This window comes from Schistosoma haematobium, chromosome 2 (genome assembly GCF_000699445.3).
Source record: "Schistosoma haematobium chromosome 2, whole genome shotgun sequence".
NCBI lineage: Eukaryota > Metazoa > Platyhelminthes > Trematoda > Strigeidida > Schistosomatidae > Schistosoma > Schistosoma haematobium.
Genome location: NC_067197.1, coordinates 44,517,893 through 44,543,538, shown reverse-complemented (window position 1 = coordinate 44,543,538; position 25,646 = coordinate 44,517,893). Strand labels below are relative to the sequence as shown.

Below are 25,646 nucleotides of genomic sequence, written 5' to 3'. Positions count from 1 at the left end.
TGGATGTGGAGAATCCACCTAGAGGAGTTGGAAAACCCTGGTTCCAAACCATGAAACTACATCCCCTAAAGTTGCTCTGCTGCCTCGTGGATTAAACCTTTAAGTCAAAGGCTTGGGATGTGACCCCCTAAAGTAAACCAGCTGCTTTGGCTTTGGCAGCCGGTCAGTATCCTAGCCCTCACATAAATCGAATGATTTATTTGGTGCCTCCTTGTACCAATATTTACGTGTTTAAATATATAAATGAAGACAATCAATTCTGAATAAATATCGTACATAACTTTTGTAGTCGTGATGTAAAACAGTATCTTCATTTGTATAATTAACAATAAACAGTTATAGAAAACAATATACTCTCATTTACCTTAACTATTTGGTGGATCATAAGTTTCAGATCAATTCTCTATATGATGAAACTGATCTGAACACAGACATATATGAGTATTATTAATGTTTATTAGTTTTACGATTCAATTGTATAAGATTTACATTATTTCTAATATCTATCTTCTTTGGTTCATATTCATTTCAGTCACATGTTTAATGTAAGCTTTATTAATGCATGAAAACTAAACACCTAGTTGAAGTAGATGAAATTGGTGTCCAACCTGTAACCAAGTGGCTAATATTGAGATGTTTCGGTCAGTAAGTACCTACTTCTATTTATTCGATTCAGCAACTATGTAGAGATTCGTAAATTAGGCTCTAATTCATAATTTACAAACTATTCATACTACCATCTAGTTGTCTATATTGAAGTAACTCGACCGGAGAGATTCAGCATGACACTTCACTCCGAATAGCAAAGCATAGTATTAAAAAAAAAACTATTTAAAAAACTTACTGTCTGAAAATCACTTTCTGATTTCGTTTTGTCGTTATTATTATTATTATTATTATTATTATTATTATTATTATTATTATTATTATTATTAATAGTAGGAATAACATTGAAACTAGCTGGTACAAAAGACGATGACATAGGAGTAGACGGTAATGAACTAGATACTTGTACATAATCTTTCATATTCATCATTAATAACTTCAGTTGATTATCTGTTGTAACAGTTCGTGTAGTAAGTGTATTACTAACAGCAGGAGAATGTGGTTGAATATTACTACAAACGGTAGTCGTAATAATAGGAGTAGGTATATCAATCGTATGCTTGGTAGATAAACTAATATTATCCGGTTTATAAGTAGTAGATATAGTTTCCAGATTTAGTTTCATATCAGATTTTATTGATGAATCATTATCCAATATTGTATTATCTTTCACAAATAATGGTAATTCACTACCATCAAAACTATCATTTATCTATAAAGAAAATAATTCGAGAATTCTCTTATAAACAACATTGAATGAACACAATGATTTAATAATTGTTCTAAGCAAACTTATCAATGACAAATAATTGGAGGTAGACAACAGGAAATTTTAAACCTAAGTATTATGCTAGTTGGCATACGTCAGAAAGGCGTACCTGAAATCTAGATGGAACTGACGCTCCCTTTGGTATTCAAACTTGCATCACTCAGTTACAATCTAAGAGGTTAACACCGAACTACTTGAATTACGACTAATCCCTTGTAGGACTGAATCATTATCATTGATTTATCAGTTAGAAGTGATCAAGGTCATGCTTGTGTAGTCCTTCAGCGTGGGTTGGATGTTACTAATTAATGGAGACACCTCAATCTTACAAGAAGTCAGTCGTGGTCTGTATGACAGTCTAAAAACCTAAAGCTGAGTGAAGTTATTTCGAGTCCAACATTATACATAATATCCTAATATGGTACACGAGAGGTCGAATCATTCAGACTAATAGTTATATTACGATAGGATTGATGTCCTGGTATGGCCAAGAGTGGAGTGGGCCCGCCCTCCCTCTCCAAATGCTCTCACACAGCCACGCGTATACAGCCTCTGCCAGGGAAGTCCTACTCACTGCCTTCTCACAGCATTACTGTTGTTTACGAAATTGAGAGGACGAAGAACGAATGTCCGGCGCTTTAACCGGATTCCAAACCAATGGTGCACATGAGCTGGCTCCAGTATCCTGAGGGAACAAATGGCGTATGAACCAATCGTTGGTCACCTGTTACCATGGGACTAGGTCTCCTCACAATGCCCCACTGTCTTGTGGATCAGACCTCCAGGTTAAAGGCTCGGGGTGTGGCCCCCTAAGAAAACTACCTGCTTCGGTTTAGGCACTCGAGCAGTATCACAGCCCTCCCAAAAATTAAATGAGATTTGTGTGGCGCATATGTATCTGGTGCCTCCTTGTACCAATGTTTATGTGTTTAAATAAATAAAATAAATAAAGACATAATTCGATCAGAACTGAAGAGCTACATAAAAACATTATTGGCTACTCACTCAATGAGCAAACAATCAACCTAGCTGAGACAAACTGACATATTAGTGAAATTAAAAACGGATTACATTTGATGGTTTCAATTAGTTCAAAATGATTTATTCCTCTCACGCAGAGTATATAATTAAATAATTATTTGATTATCAAGTCTGACAAGTTCTACTATGGAACTCCTCGGCAGTGCGCACACAGATTATCTGAAATCGGACCATGTGTCTTTGGGATTAATTGCGAACGCCACAAATGACATTGGGCTTCAAGAGTCAATCACGATTCCTGAGTCAATTCCGTCAGACAAGCGACCAAGGCTGATAAGAATTCTAGGAAAAGTGATCAACATTTGTCTAGGTGTTGATACACACCAGTCATAAATTAATATTTTGCATCTAGATAGGGAGAAACGAATCTCAAGCAAACTTGTATTGTTACTCAAGGTATTCAAGGAACTGTATTCTCAGCGTCCTCAACCAATAGGATTACGTTACCTGAGCACTTTGTGTTTTTGATGGAGATTTGTTCTCTGAGCTGCCATAAAGTAGGACGGAACGAACTGCTGCACAGTAAACTCGTCCTTTGGTTGGTAGATGGATACCTCGTCTACGCCATAAATGACGCAAGTTGGCAAAACCTAGTCGAGACTTCTGTATTCGTGCTGAGATTTCGTCACACACCAGACCACAAGGACTGATGAGACTCCCAAGATAAGTGAAGTGGTCAACACGCTCAACTATTTCACTCCCTATCATTAGTTCGGATGTCGATACAACCCAATCCTGAAGTAACATTTTGTATTTCAAGGCGGGGAGAATCGTATCTCGAACATCCTCACATTATTGCTTTTATAGTGGTCAAAAAGAATAACAACTCACTTGACCATTTATGATGACGTCTGTTTTATCATATACAAGTCCATTTTGTTTTTGTTTAACAAATGAATTATCAATTTTACCATTCTTAATATTAACAACATCATCATCATCAATATGATTATCATTTTGTATATCATTCAATTTTCCATTCATTTGATTCAATTTAGAATTATCTCCATTAAGTAAAATCGAATTATTGTTTAAATGATTATGTTTTATAAATGTAATTCCTCCATTAATCGATTTTTTATCTTCATCATGATCATGAGTAGTAGTAGTAGTAGTAGTAACAACATTAGAAATGATAGTAGTATCTAACTTCATTACATCTTTCTGATCATCAATTTGATCGATTTTATCTTGTTTCATTGTTTTAATAATAGAAGAATCTTTCATTATATTCAAAGTATCGGTTTTTGTATATAGTTCATTTGTTATTCCATTAGTTAAAGATTGACAATGATGATCCAAATTATTATCATTATTATTGTTACTAGTTAATTTATTTGATTGGATATTAGTCAATGCAGATAATCCTGTTGGAAGTACAGAAGCTCTAAACGAATAACAAGAACAACAACAATAATAATAATAATAAAAAGAAAGTAATATTATATGAATATTATTGGGTCTATAGAATATACATTGACTATGAAGCGTATTCAGGTTCTCTGCTGAAATGTTAGTGATTATTGATTCAAATCTTGAGTAAAACTATTGATCTTATAGTGTAACATAAGAACCTATTAAATTCTTTCATTGTCATAAGGTCCTGGTATTTCTTCAATTGACAGATAATTCCCATTTAAACATTAAAAAAAATCAAAAACACAAAGTTCAGCGAAAGGATCTCTTTTCAACGAGCTATACAATCGTTCATATATATATATATATATATATATATATATATATATGAAATCTTTTTGTTAAAGTACTAGTTCCATGAGAAAATGTGAACACGAATAACCAACATCACATAATAGAAAGATTGTAATACTAGATTACGTAATACGAATAATGATGACTTATAACCGGATGAGTACTTACGAATAAAATAATGAGAATATGAGACATAAGTGAGGGGCGAATCCAGTAATAATAATAATAATGACCATAACAATAGTAATTATAATAATAAAGACCAAGATAACGATAACGATAGGACGCGATTCTTTAGTACGCATAGTTCTGGCTTGAGCTCATGGATGGTAAGAGCTTAGAGTATTTTTTTAGGGACCCCCAAATGCCCTGGTACGGCAGAGAGTAGGGAGAGTCCGCTCACCCTCTCCAAGTGCTCTCACATGACCACGCGTATAGAGCCTCTACCAGGGAAGTTCTACTCACTGCCTTCTCGTGGCGTTACTGTTGTTTACGAAATTGAGAGAACGAAAAGCGAATGTCCAGTGCTTTAACCGGGTTGGTGGAGATGGAGAGTCCACCTAAAAAAGTTGGAAAACCCTCATTCCAAACCAATGGTGTACATGTGCTCCAGTATCTTGAAGGAACAAATGGCGTATGAACCAATCGTTGGTCACCGGCTACTATATGACTGCATCTTTTGACGTTGCTCCACTGCCTTGTGGATCAGACGTCTAGATCAAAGGTTTGCAGTGTGACCCCCTAAGAAAACTACCTGCTTCGGCTTGGGCAACCGGACAGTATCACAGCCCTCATACAAACTAAGTGAGACTTGTGTGGAGCATATGTATCCGGTGCCCCTCTCTACCAGTATTTATGTGTTCAAATAAATATTAATAATAATAATAATTTTTAGGAGTTGGATACGAAGAAATCTAGGTAGAGTTGAACGAATCGTATACACAACCTTAAAACCAAACTGTGAATCCGTAGAATGATTACAGTCGATGAGGTGTTCAAGTATAGAACTCCTAACTGCCTTCTTATCGCCCTTGTAAAACCAAATTGGGACGTGTTCCCAGTTCATGTTTTTAATTTTTAATGGCAAATTATATATCATTATTCAGTTCAAATTGTTTTGTGAAGAATATTTTGATTTAGAAAATGTATTCATCTCAAGTGAAATATCGCCGAAAACTGAGGAGTGAGTTGTTTCATCATAATACATAATTTTTCACAGTAATAAACACTTATGATGCAATCAGCGAGAGAACTCAGGAGTTTTAAGTTACACAGCGAACCCTTATCCATTAGAACCACTAAGTTATTGTGCAATGGTATAATTTCTGCTTCAATCTATTCGAGATGTAATAGAACAGAAACTGAACATCATTGATAAGAACGAATTAACTTCCGCTTTCTAAATTTCAAAAACAACCTGACATAAATCACTAATGAGATAACAATTATATTCTAATTGGAAAGGGTTATGGACAAGCACAGTTGATGAGCCCCATAATAGGACAAAACAACTGTCCAATATTTCCTAGTTTTTAATCGTATACCAACCGAGATCAATCTATGGCTTTACACATTTGCTTCAACGATTGATTAAGTTAAACATTTGGGTGGATAAGTTGCACTGGCAAAGAAGTAAGGAATATATATAAGCTTTTATATGGCCTATTGTCAACATGTTATATCCGGTGAAGATTAAGTTACAGGTAATTTCCGAGGACTATTCATGGACTAATATTCTATAATATCCTTATTGTATAACTACTCAACAATTACACTATGTATATTTGTATTCCTTTTATGATAAGCTTTATTTTGACCTATAATTTATTATTGTACGATTTACGCTTCTTAAGTTATGTTCAGTTTATTAACTAATGCCTCCCACATTCACAGCCACTTTTTGGCTTATTTGTGTACAAGTATTATTTCCTATTTTATGGTACGTTGAGGTTTGTCTGATTGATATATAAACCAAGTATGTCTGAAATAAATGATCTGCTCTGATTCGGAAGCTGGTATTGTGTTCTGGACTCAAGTGGAAGGGCTCGTAGGACATAGGACCAATAAGGACGCTAAACTGCCCACACCGGTTGAACGTCATTGGTTGGCCTAGTGTGAAGATTCGTATAAGTCGTATTCGGATTGGTAGATAAATCGTGCGATAGAAAAACCAGACATCCAAGGTCATAACAATTGGCGACGGGGATTTTGGCAACAAAATAATAATAATAATAATACAACAAGTGCTGACTCAGATTTTGGAAATAAATTAGCTGTTATAATTGCCGGTGATTTTTGGCGTTAATATTATTATTGGCACAAAAAAATGTCGATTTCTTTAGAACAGTTGCAGTTAATATTACAGCTACAGCACCAGCAGATGTTAGCCTTCCAACAACAACAGAACCAGCAGATGTTAGTCTTGCAACAACAACTATTTGAAACAGTTTTGGGCAGACTTTTCATTCAACCAGAAAATAAGGAATCTATTTATGTTGCAGATAATGGTGCAGCAATGGACAATTCAGAAGCATATCCTGTGGAGGATTCACATCCCTTTATACCTGAATCAGAACGTAATATTTGTAACGTATCCGGCTCACAGCAAGAAAATACTGTTCTAAATGCTCATGAAGTTGTGACAATACCAGATGATCAAGAACCAGATCCTGTAGATGAAGCCCAGAGTCCAGAATTGAATGAAACGCTACTGGTTCTGTCTAGCTCTGAAAATAAACTCCAGCTCGAACAAAATTGTGATCCACGTGCTATTAGTCGAGAAAGCTGTGGGGACTCGTATTCAGAAAATAACTGGGGCAACACGATGAACCCAACTGTACCAAATGTTACTCAAAATAATTGGGAGACAAAAATTTATATTGAACTGGATTATCTAATTTCTCATGACAATGTACTAGATATGGGTTCTTATAATAATGCACAGAATTTTGATGAGATTTCTTATAAAAATGAAAATATATCGGCTGTTTCAAATGATGGTCAAAAATCTAATTTAATTTTGTTAGGCGTTGACTTTCTTAATGACTCATTATCTACTAACGAGATTCATAATGAATTTGGAAGTAAGGACCCCAAGTCGATGGTCGTTCATCATCATCTAGTCATTTTTAGTGGATTCTCCATTCAATACGAGAAACATGGTTTAATCAAAGTCCTATTAGTTGTAATTTGGAGACATAAGGACCCAACATTATTTCGCGGAGGAGGAGAATGTTGGAGTATTTATAGTTACACATAATTTTTTCTAAAATCAGAATCTAAACTTGGAATCTTAAAAAAAAGGGAGGTGTTATATCCGGTGAAGATTAAGTTACAGGTAATTTCCGAGGACTATTCATGGACTAATATTCTATAATATCCTTATTGTATAACTACTCAACAATTACACTATGTATATTTGTATTCCTTTTATGATAAGCTTTATTTTGACCTATAATTTATTATTGTACGATTTACGCTTCTTAAGTTATGTTCAGTTTATTAACTAATGCCTCCCACATTCACAGCCACTTTTTGGCTTATTTGTGTACAAGTATTATTTCCTATTTTATGGTACGTTGAGGTTTGTCTGATTGATATATAAACCAAGTATGTCTGAAATAAATGATCTGCTCTGATTCGGAAGCTGGTATTGTGTTCTGGACTCAAGTGGAAGGGCTCGTAGGACATAGGACCAATAAGGACGCTAAACTGCCCACACCGGTTGAACGTCATTGGTTGGCCTAGTGTGAAGATTCGTATAAGTCGTATTCGGATTGGTAGATAAATCGTGCGATAGAAAAACCAGACATCCAAGGTCATAACACAACAGTTATACGATTTACTATTCTCAATTTATTCACTAAAGTCTCTTATACTCACGGCCACTTTTGGTTTAATCTCATGTAATTAATATTTTTTTTCGTTTTATGGCGTGATGATGTCTGATCCACTTGTATATTAAACTACTTAAGTCAGAAATATACGATTTATGAAGCGAAGGCTGATGTTTGTATTCTGGATTGAGCGAACAGGGTTATGTGAGAAATTTACTATACGGAGGATCAATAAAGACTAAGAGTTGACTCAAAGCTTATAACTGTTTGATGAATCATTGGTCTAGAACAGGGACAAGGTTATATAAGTCGTTATTCTGATTGATGAGTTTGCCATGTAATGTTTGACATGTCATGGGACATCACAAACAAGGATAGATAATGATACTTCTCTGGAACACACTCTTAATGATTAAAAAAGATACTTTCAAAAAGGAATACTAAGAAGTTAATCAGTGTCATTATCAATGATAGTAACTAAGTTAGTGAAAATATTAACAATTACAGGTTTAAAAAAATAACAACAAAAAACAACAGTCAGTCAGTCGGCTACAACGTAAGACCAGGCATTGGTCCAAATTGCCATACCTCATTAGCACAGCAAGATGAATACCAAATTCACAGAAGTAGTTAATTCAGTGGTGGTAACATATAAAAGGGAATTCGCATATGAGGATATAGTACAGGAAGAATGAAAGATATGAAGCGATTTTAATCTCATAGCTTAATGGAAAATAAAGAGTAAACAAATCTACGTCATTGTGGTCGAATCCGAGACATCTCACCTAGAGTTACAAACCAATAATTACGATAGTCATGTGGACCTCAACCAAGTAGTCTGCATATAACAACATGGCTCAGACTAGAAGTTACTGACTTCAAACACTGATGCCACGTTGTTGTTGTTTGTAAAAACAAACAACACAACAACAACGACAACAAAAAGAATGCTTACTAAACTTACCCTGATAACCAAGCGAATTTTTGAGCAAATTTCAATTGTCTTAATAAAGACATTAATTCCCTAGTATTCAATAAAAAACAAAAGAAAATATTAATGAAAATTTCGAAAAATGTATATATTTTGATGATATAACAGATAAATAATTAATCTCGTTAACTCTTTAGTTGAAGAATTCGAAGAGGTTAGTTTAAGCACAAGATGGTCTTCATCAAACGATGATAAAGTGTGAATAGCTGATGAGTTCCATTTTAGGATAAAACAATTGTTTTAAAGTGTACTTTTAGCTAATCAGTCAGCTACAACCTAAAACCAGGCACATATATACATCGATCCAAGTTGTCACACCTTCATTAGCACAATAAGATGAATACGGAATTCATAGAAGTAGTCACTTCAATGGTAGTAATATATAAAAGAAAGATTGCATATAAGGATATGACACAGGAAAAAAGAATTAGCTCGTAGAAAGAAAGGTATAAAATAATTTTAATCCCACTGTTTAAGGGAAGATGTCATACACAGTCTCCAACCATTGGTTACTTGGTCGCGTGAGCCCCAATCAAGTAGTCTGCATCTACCAAGATGGCTCACAACACAAGTTAGTGATTTTATGAACTGATGTCATGTTTTGATTTGGCCGCTACTAACTATCTTACAACCATATCCAACACTAGTCAGCATTGTGCGTTGTGGTAAGCGGTGCTCAAGCATACATAACAAGTAGCCCAACGATCTCAGTTTATGAAAACTTACAACCTCATCAACTAAGTGTGCCTGGTTTTTGATGTTGTTATTACTATGCGACGAAACCCAACTTCATGTATCATTTAATAAATGTAATTCTTTCCAAAGAAAAACATTCTTTCACATCACTCCCTTCTCTCTCTCTCTCTCTCTCACACACACACACACACACACACACCAAGATCACTTACAATTGTCCTGTTTTGATACAATAGCCCAAACCCAACAAGCCAGTAGTACAAAACCGTGACTTAAAAAGAAATCTTTCCAACCCCCTCATGTTAATATTAGACATATGCGTACTAGTGACTAATTTTAAGAGGTAATCTACTGAGTTCTAGTAAGAATTCGTGACCAGAAGGGTTTTAACAATGTCCGATGGCATAAGATAGCTAGGTTGAGCAATACCGTGAATTGATTGTAGCTTGAAACATAATTCATTGGATTCCTACTCAAAGGTTTAAAAGCCTAAGCTCGCAATGAGACGTGGTCCAGGGTCCGTCCGATCCCTAGTGTGGTCGTAGTTGCAGGGTGTGAAAAAGTTTAATACCATAATGAAACGTTAACCTGTTTAAAACTCCCTCACATCAATAATAAAAGTTACACAGAAAAAACAAAACAACCTGACCATATGAGTGCTTGTGGATGTGTAAGTTGGTACTGCCGCATTAGAAGGATTAATGGCTAATGAATAAAAGTACTAAGTGTATTAAAAAACGATGTGATTTTGTTTAAGCCTGAATCAAGTATGACATTCTTCTGTGCGGAAGAGAGACGAGATTTTGCCAACTTTTATCTTATTTGTGTAAAAAAAATCTTAACTTTCATAAAAGTAAAACGATAGCCGAAGTCAAGAAATGATTAAACAATGATGACGTATAATGAAGACCAAACTACAAAACAACTTCTCTTTTAGATTATCTGTTTAACATTCAATTAAAATAAAGAAACCGATTGTTTTTAATTAAACGTTAGGTGGTAATTCAATGACTAAGATGTTTGACTTCGAACCCTGTTTCATCTACTTTGGCTAAAACAACTGGGTATTATCATTAGCTTTCACAACTGAAGTACAACTTGAAGTCGAATCCGTTAATTTGTAACTGGTAAACAAGTTAATAGTCAGTTTATCGTATGAATTAACAAACAGTCTGTAGAATAAAGATTTCTAACAATTCAGTATAATGTTTATGGATGGATATATTTCCAGAAGTTGTATAGACTACATACAAACTAATAAGTGAACTTAATGAGATCCATAAATCAGACAGTCTACAATATTCAGTTCTAAGGAGAATAAATGTAACCTTACATAACGGATTTCAATGAAAACTGAAAGTAATGATGATCCTTCGAATAACTAAAGTACAACACAGTGAAATATTTTTAAAAAATCAGCTGATTGAGTTATAATAAAAACCAACTAGTGACCAATCATATTTTGAACCAAATTTCCTTCATTTAATAGTTGAATTTATGAATCAATTAAAGTTAGATCACCATGGAAAACCTGGAAGCACTGAACGACCGTTTGTTGTGAGATAGTATTTCATTGATGACAATCATGAATGGTGGAGCAACTTTGTGGATTGATTGAAGTTATACATTAACACCGTTGGATACCGAATCAGCGGTTAGGCGCTGTCGCGTGCGAGACTGATATGTCCTGGCTTCGAACCTCGCGAGGCGAGATCGTCGATGTGCATTGCTAAAGAGTCCTATACTAAGACGAAACGGCCATCCAGTGCTTTCAGATTTCCCATGATGGCCTAGCTTCAATTGACACATGATCTTAACTATTAAAAATTACCACAATATCCACAAAATTCCTTCTCATAATAATCATCGTACGATAACTAGTGACAGTCTCCAAGAGGTATTTCTTGGCGTTCTAGTGAGAAGCAGTGACCAGTGGAGTTCCACTGCGTCTGATGTGAGATATTAACTCACTGATGATAGTAATGGATGGTGGCGCAATTTTGTGGATTGGTTGAAGCCAAGTATGAACACCGTTGGATACCAAATCAGTGGTCTAGTGCTGTCGCGCGTGAGACTGATATGTCCTGGCGTCGAATCTCGCGAGGCAAGATCATGGATGTGCATTGTTAAAGAGTCCCATCCAGTGCTTTCAGACTTCCCATGATAGTTTAGCTTCAATTGACTAATCCAACTATTAAAAATTATTATAATATCCATTAAAAAAAACCTTTGATTTAAATCAATTTGGTTATGATCAGTAAAAGATGGGATAATTTATCTTTTCACTAGAAAATAATTTATCGTTCTATGGTATAAAAAAAAATAACGATAAGGGATAAAGGTATTGATTTATGCTTAAACATATACACATATATGTATATTCCCTTTTATCATAATTTATCCAATCAAAATGTATTTTTATTGTATGCCTGCTCATATTTTGTGTCTTGGCAATAAGAGATAAAGGAAAATAATAAAAAGAATCAAAAATCGATGAAAGTAAATGATGAAATACATTTTCCTTTTTATAAAGAAATAATTTACTGATAATGATGGTGGTGATGATTGAGAAATAAATTTAAAAGATAATGATGATAATGTCGACAATTTGGTATAAAGAAGGAGGTGGGACACATTAACAATGAGAATCATGAGGCGACAAACAACAACAATAACAACTATGTTACCTAGTTAATTGACAGAGACAAATCAGTAACAAAAAAAAGAGAATGAAAATAAATAAATGGGAAAAAGTATAACATCGATTATTGATGAACTCTTTGTAGTCTCTAATATGTATGATCCAGATGAGTAAATCTTCTTTTTTCATCATTCAAAATTGTTAAGACAATAAATCTGATATATTCCGATGACAATAATGAATGGTAACTATTGGGATCTATTTATAGACTAATATTATATATATTCATATTGTATAATTGTTAAGTAATTAAGCCCACAAATGGCATGGTACGACCAAGAGTAGGGAGAGTCAGCTCTCCTCCAAATGCTCTGAAGTGGTCACGTGCATACAATCACTAACAGGAAAATCTAACTCACTGCCTTCTCACAGCATTACCGTTGTTTACGAAATTGAGAGGAAGAAAATCGAATGTCCAGCTCTTTAACCGGTTTGGTGAAAACAGAGAATCTATCTAAAAGAGTTGGAAAACCGTCATTCCAAATCAGCCATGCACATGAGCTCCAGTACCTTGAAAGAATAAATGGCATATGAACTAATTGTTGGTTATCGGCTACCATGGAATTGCATCGCCTAAAGTTGTTCCACTGCCTTGTGGATCAGATCTTTAAGTCAAAGGCTTCCGGTGTGACCCCCTGAAAAAAAACTGCCTCCATCGATTTGGGCGCCCGGGCAGCATCCCAGTCCTCATATAAATCGAATGATTTATGTGGCGCATATCCATTCGGTACCTTCTTGTACCAATGTTTATGTGTTTAAATAAATAAATAAGTAACTAAATTATGCATATTCATTTATACGAACATTCGTCAAGATTAGAACGAATAGTTTTACAGCCACATTTAGCTAATTCTTGTACAAATGTTGTTTCATATTTTATGATACGTTGTGGTCTGTCTGGTTGATATATAGACCGAGTATGTTTGGAATAAATGATTCATATTGCAGAGGCTGAGATTGGGGTTCTGGACTCAACTGGCTGGGCGGAAAGCAGGACCAATCAGGACTCTAGGGTGCTCGCACGTGTTTTATGCGTCACTGGTTCGATCGACAGCTCGCTGCTCTCTGATCGGCGGTATCGTTTCGTTATACAGTAAACAGGGCAAACAGGTTCACAAGTTATAACAGTGGTCTATTTGATTTGTATATAAACCCAGTGTGTTTGGAACAAATGATTCATATTGCAGAAGCTGAGATTGATGTCCTGAACTCAACAGGCATGGCTAGTCATAAAAAAGAACTGGTAAAGACTCTAAACAGCTCTTACGGGTTTATATGTCATTGATTCGGACGATACATCTCCATTCTCTAATTGGCGGTATCATTACGTGTATGTATTAATAGGGCACAAGGCCATAAATTATAACAAAATCGAAATCAATTCGTTGGATCGTAGGAAGCATGTTTAGTACTGTATAGTTAAAATTGGTCGATAAGATGGAGATTGATTTCAATCAAGAATGATATGAATAGTAAAACCACCACTTGAACATTATCATAAAGTTGATTGTATATGTATCTATATGAACATATGACTGTAAATGTATTTCACATATATGTACAGGTCAATAACAAATCAACTTAAGAAATAATAACGTTATTTAACATTATGGATAGCGTCTAGACAAAGATTCGGGTAGACTAATACATAAATAAGAAATTTCGTCTGAATTTGATTGGATAGTTTCATAGTATTTGGGCGCCGAGTTGATGTAAGACATTTAATAGGAAGCGAATAAATTCAACCTTTCGCCTGATAGTCTGATCTAAGCTTATTTCGTTTCTCTTTAAACTAATACATAGTTCATAATGGACAATGGATATTATTGTTGCAAGTATTGACAATGACAGTTTTATGTTATAAGTTTTATCTCTGTCAACAACAAAACCCCCTATCTCTAGGACAAAGAATATATATATAAGCATAGTGGTAAGTAAATGGTGAATAATAACATCAAGAAGTTAACAAGTCATATGACGAATATATGAATCCAAAATATCACTGGGCGGAGAGAAAAAAGAAAGAAATCTCATGACATTAATAAAATATAATCCTTTTGTCTATGTATATAGTGATAACAATAATAAAGGCAAGGGAGACAAACCGATAAAGAACAAAGATAAAAAAACGAATGAAATGAGGAAATGTAGTTCACAAAAAGAAGAAAAAATGTAATAAAATAAAGTATTACATAAAATCTAAGAGAAATATGGTATTTTCGATTAACACTTCACATACGCACATATGCGTACATCTTATGAAGATTATCAGAACTATGTGATGATATATATTAGTGTAATACATTTCAAACAATCTGATCATACATTATATACTTGTTAAGAACATTTGTATATAAAAATAAAAAGTCGACTAGACTAGAAATGGAGGATAAGAGGAGACAAGGATAATAAAGAAACAATATAAAGGCTTTGGGTTAGAATCATGAGAGCGGAATCATAGATGTGCATTTCTGAAGAGTCCTACAATAGGATAAAGCGGCCATTCAATGCTTCCAGGTTTTTAATTGTGGTCTAACATCAATCGATTGATCTCAATCAAAAACGTAATAATCGACACAACTCCATACTGATAATGTGAGAACAATTTGAAACCTCATCACTCTGGATAATAATAAGCTAATAATACCAGGGTAGGTTTATGGGTGAGAACAAACTGTTTTTGAATACATATAGAGGGGGTGAATTTTCGTATGGCTAAGGCTTTAATAAACCGTAGTATATACCCTTTTACACTTTTATACAACACCACAAAAACTATTTAATTATTTTAACATATAGATATTGGTACAATGAGGCACCAAATACATATGAGCCACATAAATCTCATTTGATATGTGTGAGGGCTGTGATACTGTTCGGGTGCCCAAACCAAAGCAGGTGGTTTTCTCAGGGCATCACACCTGGAGCCTTCGACCTAAAGGTCTAATCCACAAGGCAGTGGAGAAACGTAAGGAGATGTAGTCCCATGGTAGCCGGTCACTAACGATTGGTTCATATACCATTTATTTCTCACTCCTCACTGTCGACCGAACAAGGACATTTTGGGGATACTACTGTAGTACATAAAATTAACATTGGTAAACCGATAAGCAATAAGTTTTAAAAAAAGTATCATTTCTTAAATAATTTTCTGAATCATTAATATGTTGTGTTTACAGTGTAATATGATTCAGATATTTTGCATTAATTTGGTTGATGAATGTTGTACTATGGATGAGTTTGACATTTGTAATCAATAAGTGATTCTTTGAGTAATTTATCAGTGATTATAACATATTTGACTGAATGATTAGATCATGAATGATTTCAACATGAAATTTATAACAGTGTATCAAAAGAGTAATCTATGACTGAAGACACAATGTCGCGCCAAAATGATTCTTTTATGTTGATAAGTCTATATATATACCACAACTAGTAAGAGTTTGAATTATCTCATTATGATAATCAAGAGTGAATTTAGATCAGTTAATATTGGCATATATATGCAACTTATGCGAATAGCCATGAGGTAACCAGTTTATAACAAATCTCTTTTTATATCTGTAAAGAACACACGTTTTTTCAGCGTCAATGAAGCTTTAATAACACATTTATTATGATTATCCTGTAAAAGTGGAATCTTAGTTTTTTTTCTACAGATCCACATTTCAGTAGTTAATACTGATGAGAAGAAAAATTGTTTAAGCATACATCAAACGACATCACGTATAAACTTTGTTGCCTTGGTACGGTCGAAGATGGGGGGCACTCTCTCTATACAAACGCTCTGACATGATCACATGTATATAACCACTGTCAGGGAAGTCCTATCCATTGCATTCTCTTAGTGCGAGTGTTGTTTACAAAGTTGAGAGCACGAAAAGTAAATATTCGGAGCTTCAACCCGGTTAGTGGATATGAAGAATCCACCTAGTAGAGTTTGAAAACCTTTATTTCAAACCAAAAGTGCACATGAACTCAAACATCTTAAGACAATAAATGACATATGAACTTATTGTTTATCACCGGTTACCATGGGACTGTATGTCTGTCTTGTAGATTAGACCTTTAGATTAAAAGATTGGAAAGTGAGTGACCTCCTAAGAAAACCAACTGCTTCAGTTTGACTAACCGGGTAGTAACCCAACCCTCACACAAAGCGAATGACGAATTATGTCACATACATATGTCTGATGCCTCTATGTACCAATGTTTACGTGTTTAAACAAACAAAACCAAAAAAATATAAACAAGTGGTTTATACAACATCAGTCAGTCAGCTACAACGTAGGACCAGACACATATATGCATCGGTCCGAGTTGCCATACTTCACTCATTAGCACAGCAAGATGAACACCGGATTCATAGGAGTGGTTAGTTCAAAGGTGGTAATATATAGGAGAAAATTTGAATATAAGGATACAGTACAGGAAGAAAGAATTAGTTCGTAGAAAGAAAGATATGAATTGATTTTAATCTCTTAGTTTAAGGGAAGACAGGGAGTGTATACACCTACGCCATTGTGATCGATTCTCAGCCATGTCGCCAAGAGTCTCCAACCATCGGTTACGAAAGTCACGCGGACCCCAACAAAGTAGTCTGCATCTACTAACATGGCTCACACCACAAGTTAGTGACTTCAAGCACTGATGCCACGTTTTGTTTTGGCCGCTACTAACTTTCTTCCAACCAGACCCAACACCGGTTAGCATTGTGCGTCGTGGTAATAGGTGTTTAGGTATACGTAATACGTGGCCCAACCATCTCAGTCGATGAAGATTCACAACCTCATCGACTCATTTACCATCATTTAATAATACCCTGCGTCTAACCTCACTATTACTTACCCGGTGATCCCAGTAAATGCTGGCAATATTTCTAAGGCATTTATGGTCAAATACTAGAAGCCTACGAGTATCTTCTACTTTTAATGGGTACATTTCGCAACCGTAAAGTAAAACAGAACGAACTGCTGTGAAGTATACCCACTCCTTAATTATTACACGGATATCTCGCCTTCGCCAAAGGTGACGTAAGTTGGCAAAAGCCAAATGAGCTTTTCGAATCCGTGCTGAGATTTCGTCAGACACCAACTCATTAGGGCTGATCACACTTCCAAGATAAGTGAAGTTGTTGACGCATTCCAATACTTCACTCCCTATCCTTAGTTCAGGTGTCGACAAAGGCCAGTCATGAAACAACAACTTGCATTTCGGGAAGCAGAAACGCATCCCAAACATCCTGGCATTGTCGCTCAGTGCTACCAATAGACTCTCCATTTTATCAGCGTCTTCACCAAACAGGACTATGTCATCTGCGTATTCTAAGTTAATAAGCGGACACCTGGAAGGAGATCAATGCCCGAAAATTTAGTCGACAAGAGTGTTATTTCCATCGGTAGGTCTATGATAAAAATAAAACAGGAATGGAGATAGTGGAAGCCTTGCCGGACACCATTTGAGGTTGCAAAAGCAGATAACACTTCGCCATAAGCTCTCACTCGACTAGTAGTGTTCGTGTAAAGAGCCTTCACAAGGTTTATGTACTTCTGAGGTATACTTTCCAATTACAGACACTGCCACAGAACCTCTCGGTGCACAGGGTCAAACGCTCCTTTCAAGTCAAGAAAGACCACCATTGTCGGACGCTGATGAGCATGTCTGTGTTCTAGACGCTGACGAATGATGAATATGTGGTCAATGCAGCCATGACCAGGTCTGAAGCCAGCCTGATTTCCTCGTGTTTGCAGTTCACGAGTCTTAGTTAGGCGTCGGATAATTATTGAGGCTAGTATTTTAGATGCTATGTTAGTCAAGCTAATCCCTCTATGGTTATCACAGAATGACTTTGACCCCTTTTTATATATTGCGATAATCAGTTATTAGGACCAGTCAGATGGGATTACGTTCAACTCCCAGATTTTAGCTTAAAAAAACTAGTCAATCAAATCGCAAAAACTGGACCATCATACTTAAAGACCTCTGGAGTTAATCCATCTGAATCAGCTGCTTTTCTTCGTTTCAGATTAGGTATAGCTTTCCGAAGTTCAACTAGAATTGGGGAACCTAATTCAATGTTCTATTCAGACTGGTTGGGAATGGTGGGTAGTTGCAGACTAGCTGAAGGCCAGTTGAACTGCTCTTTAAAGTGTTCCACCCATCGTTCCAAACGTCTGGGTTGAGAGCAGATAAGAGAATCGTCTTTTTCTGAGATCGTTTCGCTTACACTTGACTTGTTAATTCCAGTTTCTTTAATTAGTCCGAAAAGCTCGCGGCCTTTTCCATCTATTTCGCCTTCGAAATATCGTTATATAATCTTATTTATCTAACTCCAAATATAAATTGAGCTAAAGATTGTTTTCTGAATCCTTCTCGTAGTTATTAATATTTTGTTGTTGCTGTTGTTGTTGTTGTTGAGAAGCCATCATCATATGTAAAATCTTTATTTAAAAGTTCGTAGGAGATTTATAGTTGAATTCACATAAAGGTCATTATAGATCTATATCGATATCAAGAAATCATAAATTCCTGTCTTATCAACTCCCTTACGATTCCGTGAACCACATTAGAAAATAATTTTTTTCGCAAGTTTACAATAAACAAAGTGAACTGGGTGAGACTATAATGTATGAACGAGCCAATCAGAAGCGTTTGAGAGATTTAAAGGTCACAGCGCCTATTTCAGTATTCAATGCTCACGTACGTTCGGTTTACAGCTGATTTTAGAGAAGTTATAGTAGAGCAGCTACAGAAAATAGGATTACTCAGAATTCCCTTTATTTGTGATTGAGGTAATCTAGTGACTACTGGACCTTCTGCAGACTACCGTGATGATGTTGTATTTCAATGTAATATATTTTGGAGGAAAGGGAACATTTTCCCCCGATTCCGATTGAGACTAAGACAAACTATAATAACTAATGTAATCTGGATAATAAAAGCACCATTAACACTAGCTGCGACCTTTGCAGATATTACTGAAGCTTCGGCAGTTCAAGCGTATGAATATTCAACACATATATGTGTAATAAAAATGACAAGCTTGTACGAGTCATTTGGGGGAGCCGTGAGAATCGTTGAAATAGACGAAACAGTTGTTTGAGAACGAAAATTCAAACATATGATGGGTCATCTCAAAAGGACATGTCCAATGGGTTACAACTAAAATACCATTTGTACGATAATATGATCTGCCGGGTACTACAATATATATGGATGGATGGAGAGTGTACCGATGCCTACATAGACTTAGTTATATGCATCGTATCGTCGTCCATAAGCGGTATTTTGACCAACCACTCAAGTGCATATAAATAATATTGAAGCAATATAATCGAGACTGAAAGAATTTTTGAGACCTAATTATGGTTCCAGAGGTCGACTATTATGGAGCCACATGGATGATTTCCTGTATCGTATGCCTTATCATTTCAGAACTGCTGAATTTCTTCCTAACCTTGAGAAGTTTTTCAAAGAAGTATGTCCATTCTAATTTTTTTGATTTTCTTTAATATATGTTCACTCTATACTGACTGTTTTCTGATTGGCTCAAATTTCTCAAGATCACTTAAGATTCGTTCAAAAGTCGTCCATAAATTAGTCTAGCTGAAATTTTTACTGTTATTGTGTTGTGTGCTACTGAGGTCAATAAATATAAGTAATATGTATTAACCATCGAAAATGGGATGCCTGAAAATAGAAGGTTAAGAAGATCGGAGAGAAGAGAATCAGAACAGAGAGTGATTGGTATGAAAATGAAAGAAAAACAAAGTCTGAGACAATTGACGGATATTTTGTAAATAGAGTATATACTGTATGGTTCTGAGACAATGTACTTTTATGTTCAAATACATTTAGTTATACCCCCCCTCGCTTATGTTCCTATCAAACAGATAACAATATATTGTTTAAAGAGATTGATAAAAACCATTGAAAGAAGGAGGAAATAATAGCATGACGAAAAAAAAATAAAAAGTACACATCTTAAATTGCCTTAGTAGCCACCCTTTCGGAGCTGAAACTTGGAGAACTACAACAACCACCATCAAGAAGGTACAAGTATTTATAAATAGCTGTCTTCGCAAGATACTCAACATCCATTGACCGGATACCATCAGCAACAGCCTTCTGTGGGAGAGAACAAACTAGCTTCCAGCTGAAGAAGAAATTAGGAAAAGATGATAGAAATGTATAGGACACATATTACGCAAATCATCAAACTGCATCACGAGGTAAACCCTAAATTGGAATCCTGAAGGGAAGCGTAAAAGAGGAAGGCCAAAGAACACAGTACGTCGGGAAATAGAGGCAGATATGAAAAGGATGAATTACAACTGGAAGGAGCTGGAAAGGATTGCGCAGGACATGGTTGGATGAAGAATGCTGGTAAGAGGCCTATGCTCCTTCACGAGGAGTAACAGGCGTAAGTAATCAGTAATCAGTACCCACCCTTCCGAACTATACATATAAGTTAATAAATAAAGATGTATGATTAACATTATGGTTGAAAAAAAAAGAAGTAAACACTTACTCTCCGGATTTCTCTGGATAAAACTCATGACCAGTAGAATTGACAATATCATTTAAATCCAATTCTTTTTGACTGACTAATCTGTTATTATGATTACTACTATTAGTAGTACTAGTAGTAGTATTTGTCATAGTAGAATTAATTTTTGTATTCTTATTTAATACATCCATATGATTAAGATCACCATTTGTCATTTGACTATTTAAGTTAGTTCCATAAATTGTTGATAATGATAATTTCTGTGTAGAAATAGTATCCATAGAATTATCATTTGTATTTATACGACTTAATGTTGGTGAAATACCTTCAATCTTATTTGTATTCGATGATAATTGACATAAATTCATCATATTTATGTTTGATAAATCATTTGGTATAATTATTCTAAAATGAATAAAAATAGAATGGACAAATAATCAAACTGATGTTTTGTCTTTAACGAAACAAAAACTCCGAAAACTCCTCAGTCAGTCAGTTACAACTTAGGACCAGGCAAATACATGCATCGGTCCAAGTTGCAATACCTCATTAACACAGCAAAACGAACACCGGATTCGTTGATACAGTTAATTCAATGGTGTAATATATAAAGGAAAGATTTTATGTGAGGATATAGTATAGGAGGAAAGAAAGATAAGAAGTAATTTTAATCTCATAGTTTAAGGGAAAACCAAGAGTATATACACCTACGCAATTCCGATCGATTCTGAACCATGTCACATACAGTCTCCAGCCATTGGTTACCATAGTCACACAGACCCCAACAAAGTAGCCTGGACATACCAACATGGCTCACAACACTAGTTAGTGACTTCAACGACTGATGCCACATGTTTTGGTTTGGCCGCTACTAACTTTCGTCCAACCAGACCCAACACCAGTCAACATTGCGCGTCGTAGTAATCGGTGTTCAGGCATACGTAACACGTGGCCCAACCATCTCAGTCGATGAAGGTACACAACTTCATCAACTGATTCACCATCATTACCTAATACCATGCGTGTAACCTCACGACTACTTACCCGGTGATCCCAGCGGTTAGTCATCACTATCAAGGTACAATCTAACATAGATAACCATTGACCCAAGTCACCATACCACATATACATGGTGAGATGAACTTAGAAAGATGAATTGCAAAAGTGATCAAAGCAAAACATTAACAATGATAATGAAGAGAGAACATTAGAAATATATAATTGGAAAAGATGGAGTGATCTGAAGAAATGTACGAAGAAATACTAGAATTTCAGATAGAAATGAAGATAAAGAATGAAAGTACTATAAATAATTCTAAACTATGCCATTCGATGTTTCTAAGTAATAAACGCATTCATCATGTGGACTCCAACCTCTCATAATCATTACGAATACATAAAATGAATGATTTACATATGATATACTTCCTTTGATGTCATATGCATGGTTCACAGTCATAACAAATAATCGGACATTCAAAGTACAGTGGATTTCATAAATGGTATTCGAAGAGAAATTATAGACTTAGAAATTTCCAATCTTATCAATATTGTTATATAACCAAGTATAGTAATTTGTTCAATATTTTGATATGGTTTACAAATTACCAATGACTTTACAGATGTATGGAACTTCCCTTCAATTATAGAACATATAACATAAATCATTCAGAAAACAGTGCAAATCAATATTACGTAGAACACTTTATTTCAATAATGCGCCCAAATAGTACGGCCGAGAGCGGTGAGAATCAGCTTTCCCTCTCAAAATGCTCTCAGTGGTCACGTGCATACAATCACTAACAGGGAAATCTTACTCACTGCCTTCTCACAGCATTACTGTTGTTTACGGAATTGAGAGGAAGAAAAGCGAATGTCCAACTCTTTAACCGGTTTGGTGGAAACAGAGAATCCATCATTCCAAACCAATCGTGCACATAGGCTTCGGGATCCTGAAGGAATAAATGGCGTATGAACCAATTGTTGGTCATCGGCTACCATGGGATTGCATATCCTAACGTTGCTCCATTGCCTTGTGAATTAGACTTCTAGGTTAAAGGTTTGGGGTGTTGTCCCCTAAGGAAACCACCTCCTTCGATTTGAGCACCCGGGAAGTATCCCAGCCCAGCATCAACTTTCATGATGTTTATCAATCACACAGAAGGTAAACAGATACACACACAAATAATAAGAATAATGAATAATTATAACTGAAAAATTTAAACAAAACTTACTCATCTCGAATTCCACTATCATCTGGATCATCATCCTCATCTTCTAAATCTTCTTCACCCTCAGATGAACCATGAATTCGAAATCCAAATTCACTAATTCGATCGCTAAGTGACTCCTGACGACAAAAATTAACAACAATGATAATAGATTAAAGAAATAAGTAATAAAAATATCAACTTTTCCTTTAAAAAAATGTTTAGTTTTAACAAGAAACTCCTCAGTAGAAAATAAAGTCAGTCATACACATGATCGAGACCAGAATATAAGTACATCGGTTGAGATCACAACATCATACAGACACGAAAAGATACTATATATATATATATATATATATAATTATATATATATATATATAATTTTATTTTAACACATAGATATTGATACAAGGAGGCACAGAATACATATGCACCACGCACATCTCATTCGATATGTGTGAGGGTTATGATACTAATCGGGTGTCCAAACCGAAGCAGGTGGTTTTCTTAGAGGGCCACACACAGAGCCTTCGACCTAAAGGTCTGATCCGTAAGGCAGTGGAGCATCGTAAGGAGATGCAGTCACATGGTAACCGGTGACCAACGATTGGTTCACACACCATTTGTTCCTTCAGGATACTGGAGCCAGTCCAACACTAGTCAACATTGAGAGTCGTGGTAATCGGTGTTCAGGCATACGTAACACGTGGCCCAACCATCTCATGCGATGAAGGTACACAACCTCATCAACTGATTCACCATCATTCCCTAATACCCTACGTCTAACCTCACGATTATTTACGCGGTGAACCCAGCAGATGAGGGTACATAAATTAAGAAATTATAACTTCAGATTTTTACAGATATTTGAAATCCATAAAGTTGTCATGATTTTTTCAAGTAGAATAAAACTAAAGAATAGTAGCACATCTACTTATGCTATCATGAAAAACAAAAAGATAAACTTTGCAAGAAGTAAAAAAAAAATCGATAAAGTGGAGCATTTTAGTCGATATCATATTCACAGATCATTATAGTCGCTGTGTATTACTTTGATAATGGAAATATTGACAACAGATGGCATAATACAAGATACATTCAAGGATATTGCTGTTGGATTTTCTATCTGAATTCTAAATGAATTCAATGATCGATAAAATGAATGGACAAGTATAAACATGTATCATGTCTATTTTCATATCCATTTTAAGTTCGAATAGTAGGTGAGAAATTATGAAAGGGATACGTTGTCGGAAGAAGTCAGTCAAGAAGCTAATCAAGGTTAAGTTCAACATATCCTTGTATGGATTAGAAAGACAATCATATACATACCTTTCGTACTACAGAAATTAAGAATAGATGGGTTTTTTTATTTGAGAATATATATTCAAATATAAATAGAATTAATCTTACCGGATGACTACGATCTAAATAGAGTAAACCATCAGCGGCTAATAAATCACGATCAGCCACACCTAAATCCCATTCATCTGGATTATCATTATGCACATCGAGACAAGCATATGGTGGAGATTCGGAAATCTTTTCTGAATCAGCAATAATCTTTTTCGATGTAGAATAGTCAAGTTCTTTGTTAAGATTGGTATTATCTCGACAATCATCAATTTCATCTTGAGCCATTATACTAGATAAATGTGATTCAATTGTAGTCACTGTACCACGATCAAATGACATTGGTGATATACGTTCTGGTGTATAATGTACAATATCATTTAAATCATCCTCTTCTCCATTATTATCATAATTTATATGATCACTGATTGATAAGTGTTGACGATTATATTGTTGATCATTTTGATGTTTCTCTGCTTTCGTGTAATCATCAATACTAATTGATTTAGGAATGTTATCATGATTTGATGCATTTGTTAAATTGACAGATTTATTAAATTCGACAACAGATGAATCGTTAGACTGAGCATTTGTACCATTGACTTTAGTAGTAGTAGCAGCTATTGTTGTTATTGTTTTACTGACGGCAACACTTTGAGTTACAGTACCAGTCATCCGACAAAGATGATCACCATTCTCAGGACTTATATTATGATGTGCCACATGAACTGAATGTGCTTCTACAACATGCGGCTAGAAAAGAGAAGCGATACAGACAAAACAGTAATTAATACATTCTACTTACTTAGCATTACTGAAAACAAATTATTCATTATTGGATATATACTACCCAATACTAGTGTAACTGAATAAATCGAAGGCTTTAGACTATGAAATGTTCGAATACAATCGAAGAGAAGATGAATGTATACCAAAATTCGAAATGCGTTTCGTAAAGACTACATAAGGATCTTTTACTAATGAGAACCGGTGAGCAAAAAATTTAACTTCGAAAATGTCTTGTCGAGCGCTATTTAAAAAATTAGTTTTGGAACTGACTTTAGACAGAAAGTTAGCACATTAAAATATTTAGATCATATTTAATTTTCAGATTTCTATGAAAATCTATTTGCTGGCGCGTCATTGAAAACTGAGGTCGAATGGAAAGCAATTTAGTCTTATAAAGGGTCTACCAAGACCGTCAGGAGTACTAACGGTTTA

The 25,646-nt window shown here is 35.2% G+C and overlaps 1 protein-coding gene across 1 annotated transcript in view; it reads right to left on the bottom strand.

Moving 5' to 3' along the window:
* Window positions 1–25,646, bottom strand: part of MAP4K3_3 (Mitogen-activated protein kinase kinase kinase kinase 3) — a gene marked incomplete at both ends in the record, with an annotated part of 106,127 nt that overhangs the window by 24,764 nt on the left and 55,717 nt on the right. Inside the window, 6 exons of the mRNA XM_051219257.1 lie at window positions 845–1,318; window positions 3,248–3,803; window positions 8,927–8,986; window positions 20,884–21,267; window positions 23,097–23,212; window positions 24,486–25,178. Coding sequence (XP_051068532.1) covers window positions 845–1,318; window positions 3,248–3,803; window positions 8,927–8,986; window positions 20,884–21,267; window positions 23,097–23,212; window positions 24,486–25,178 — 2,283 coding nt within the window. The remainder of the gene's footprint in view (window positions 1–844; window positions 1,319–3,247; window positions 3,804–8,926; window positions 8,987–20,883; window positions 21,268–23,096; window positions 23,213–24,485; window positions 25,179–25,646) is intronic.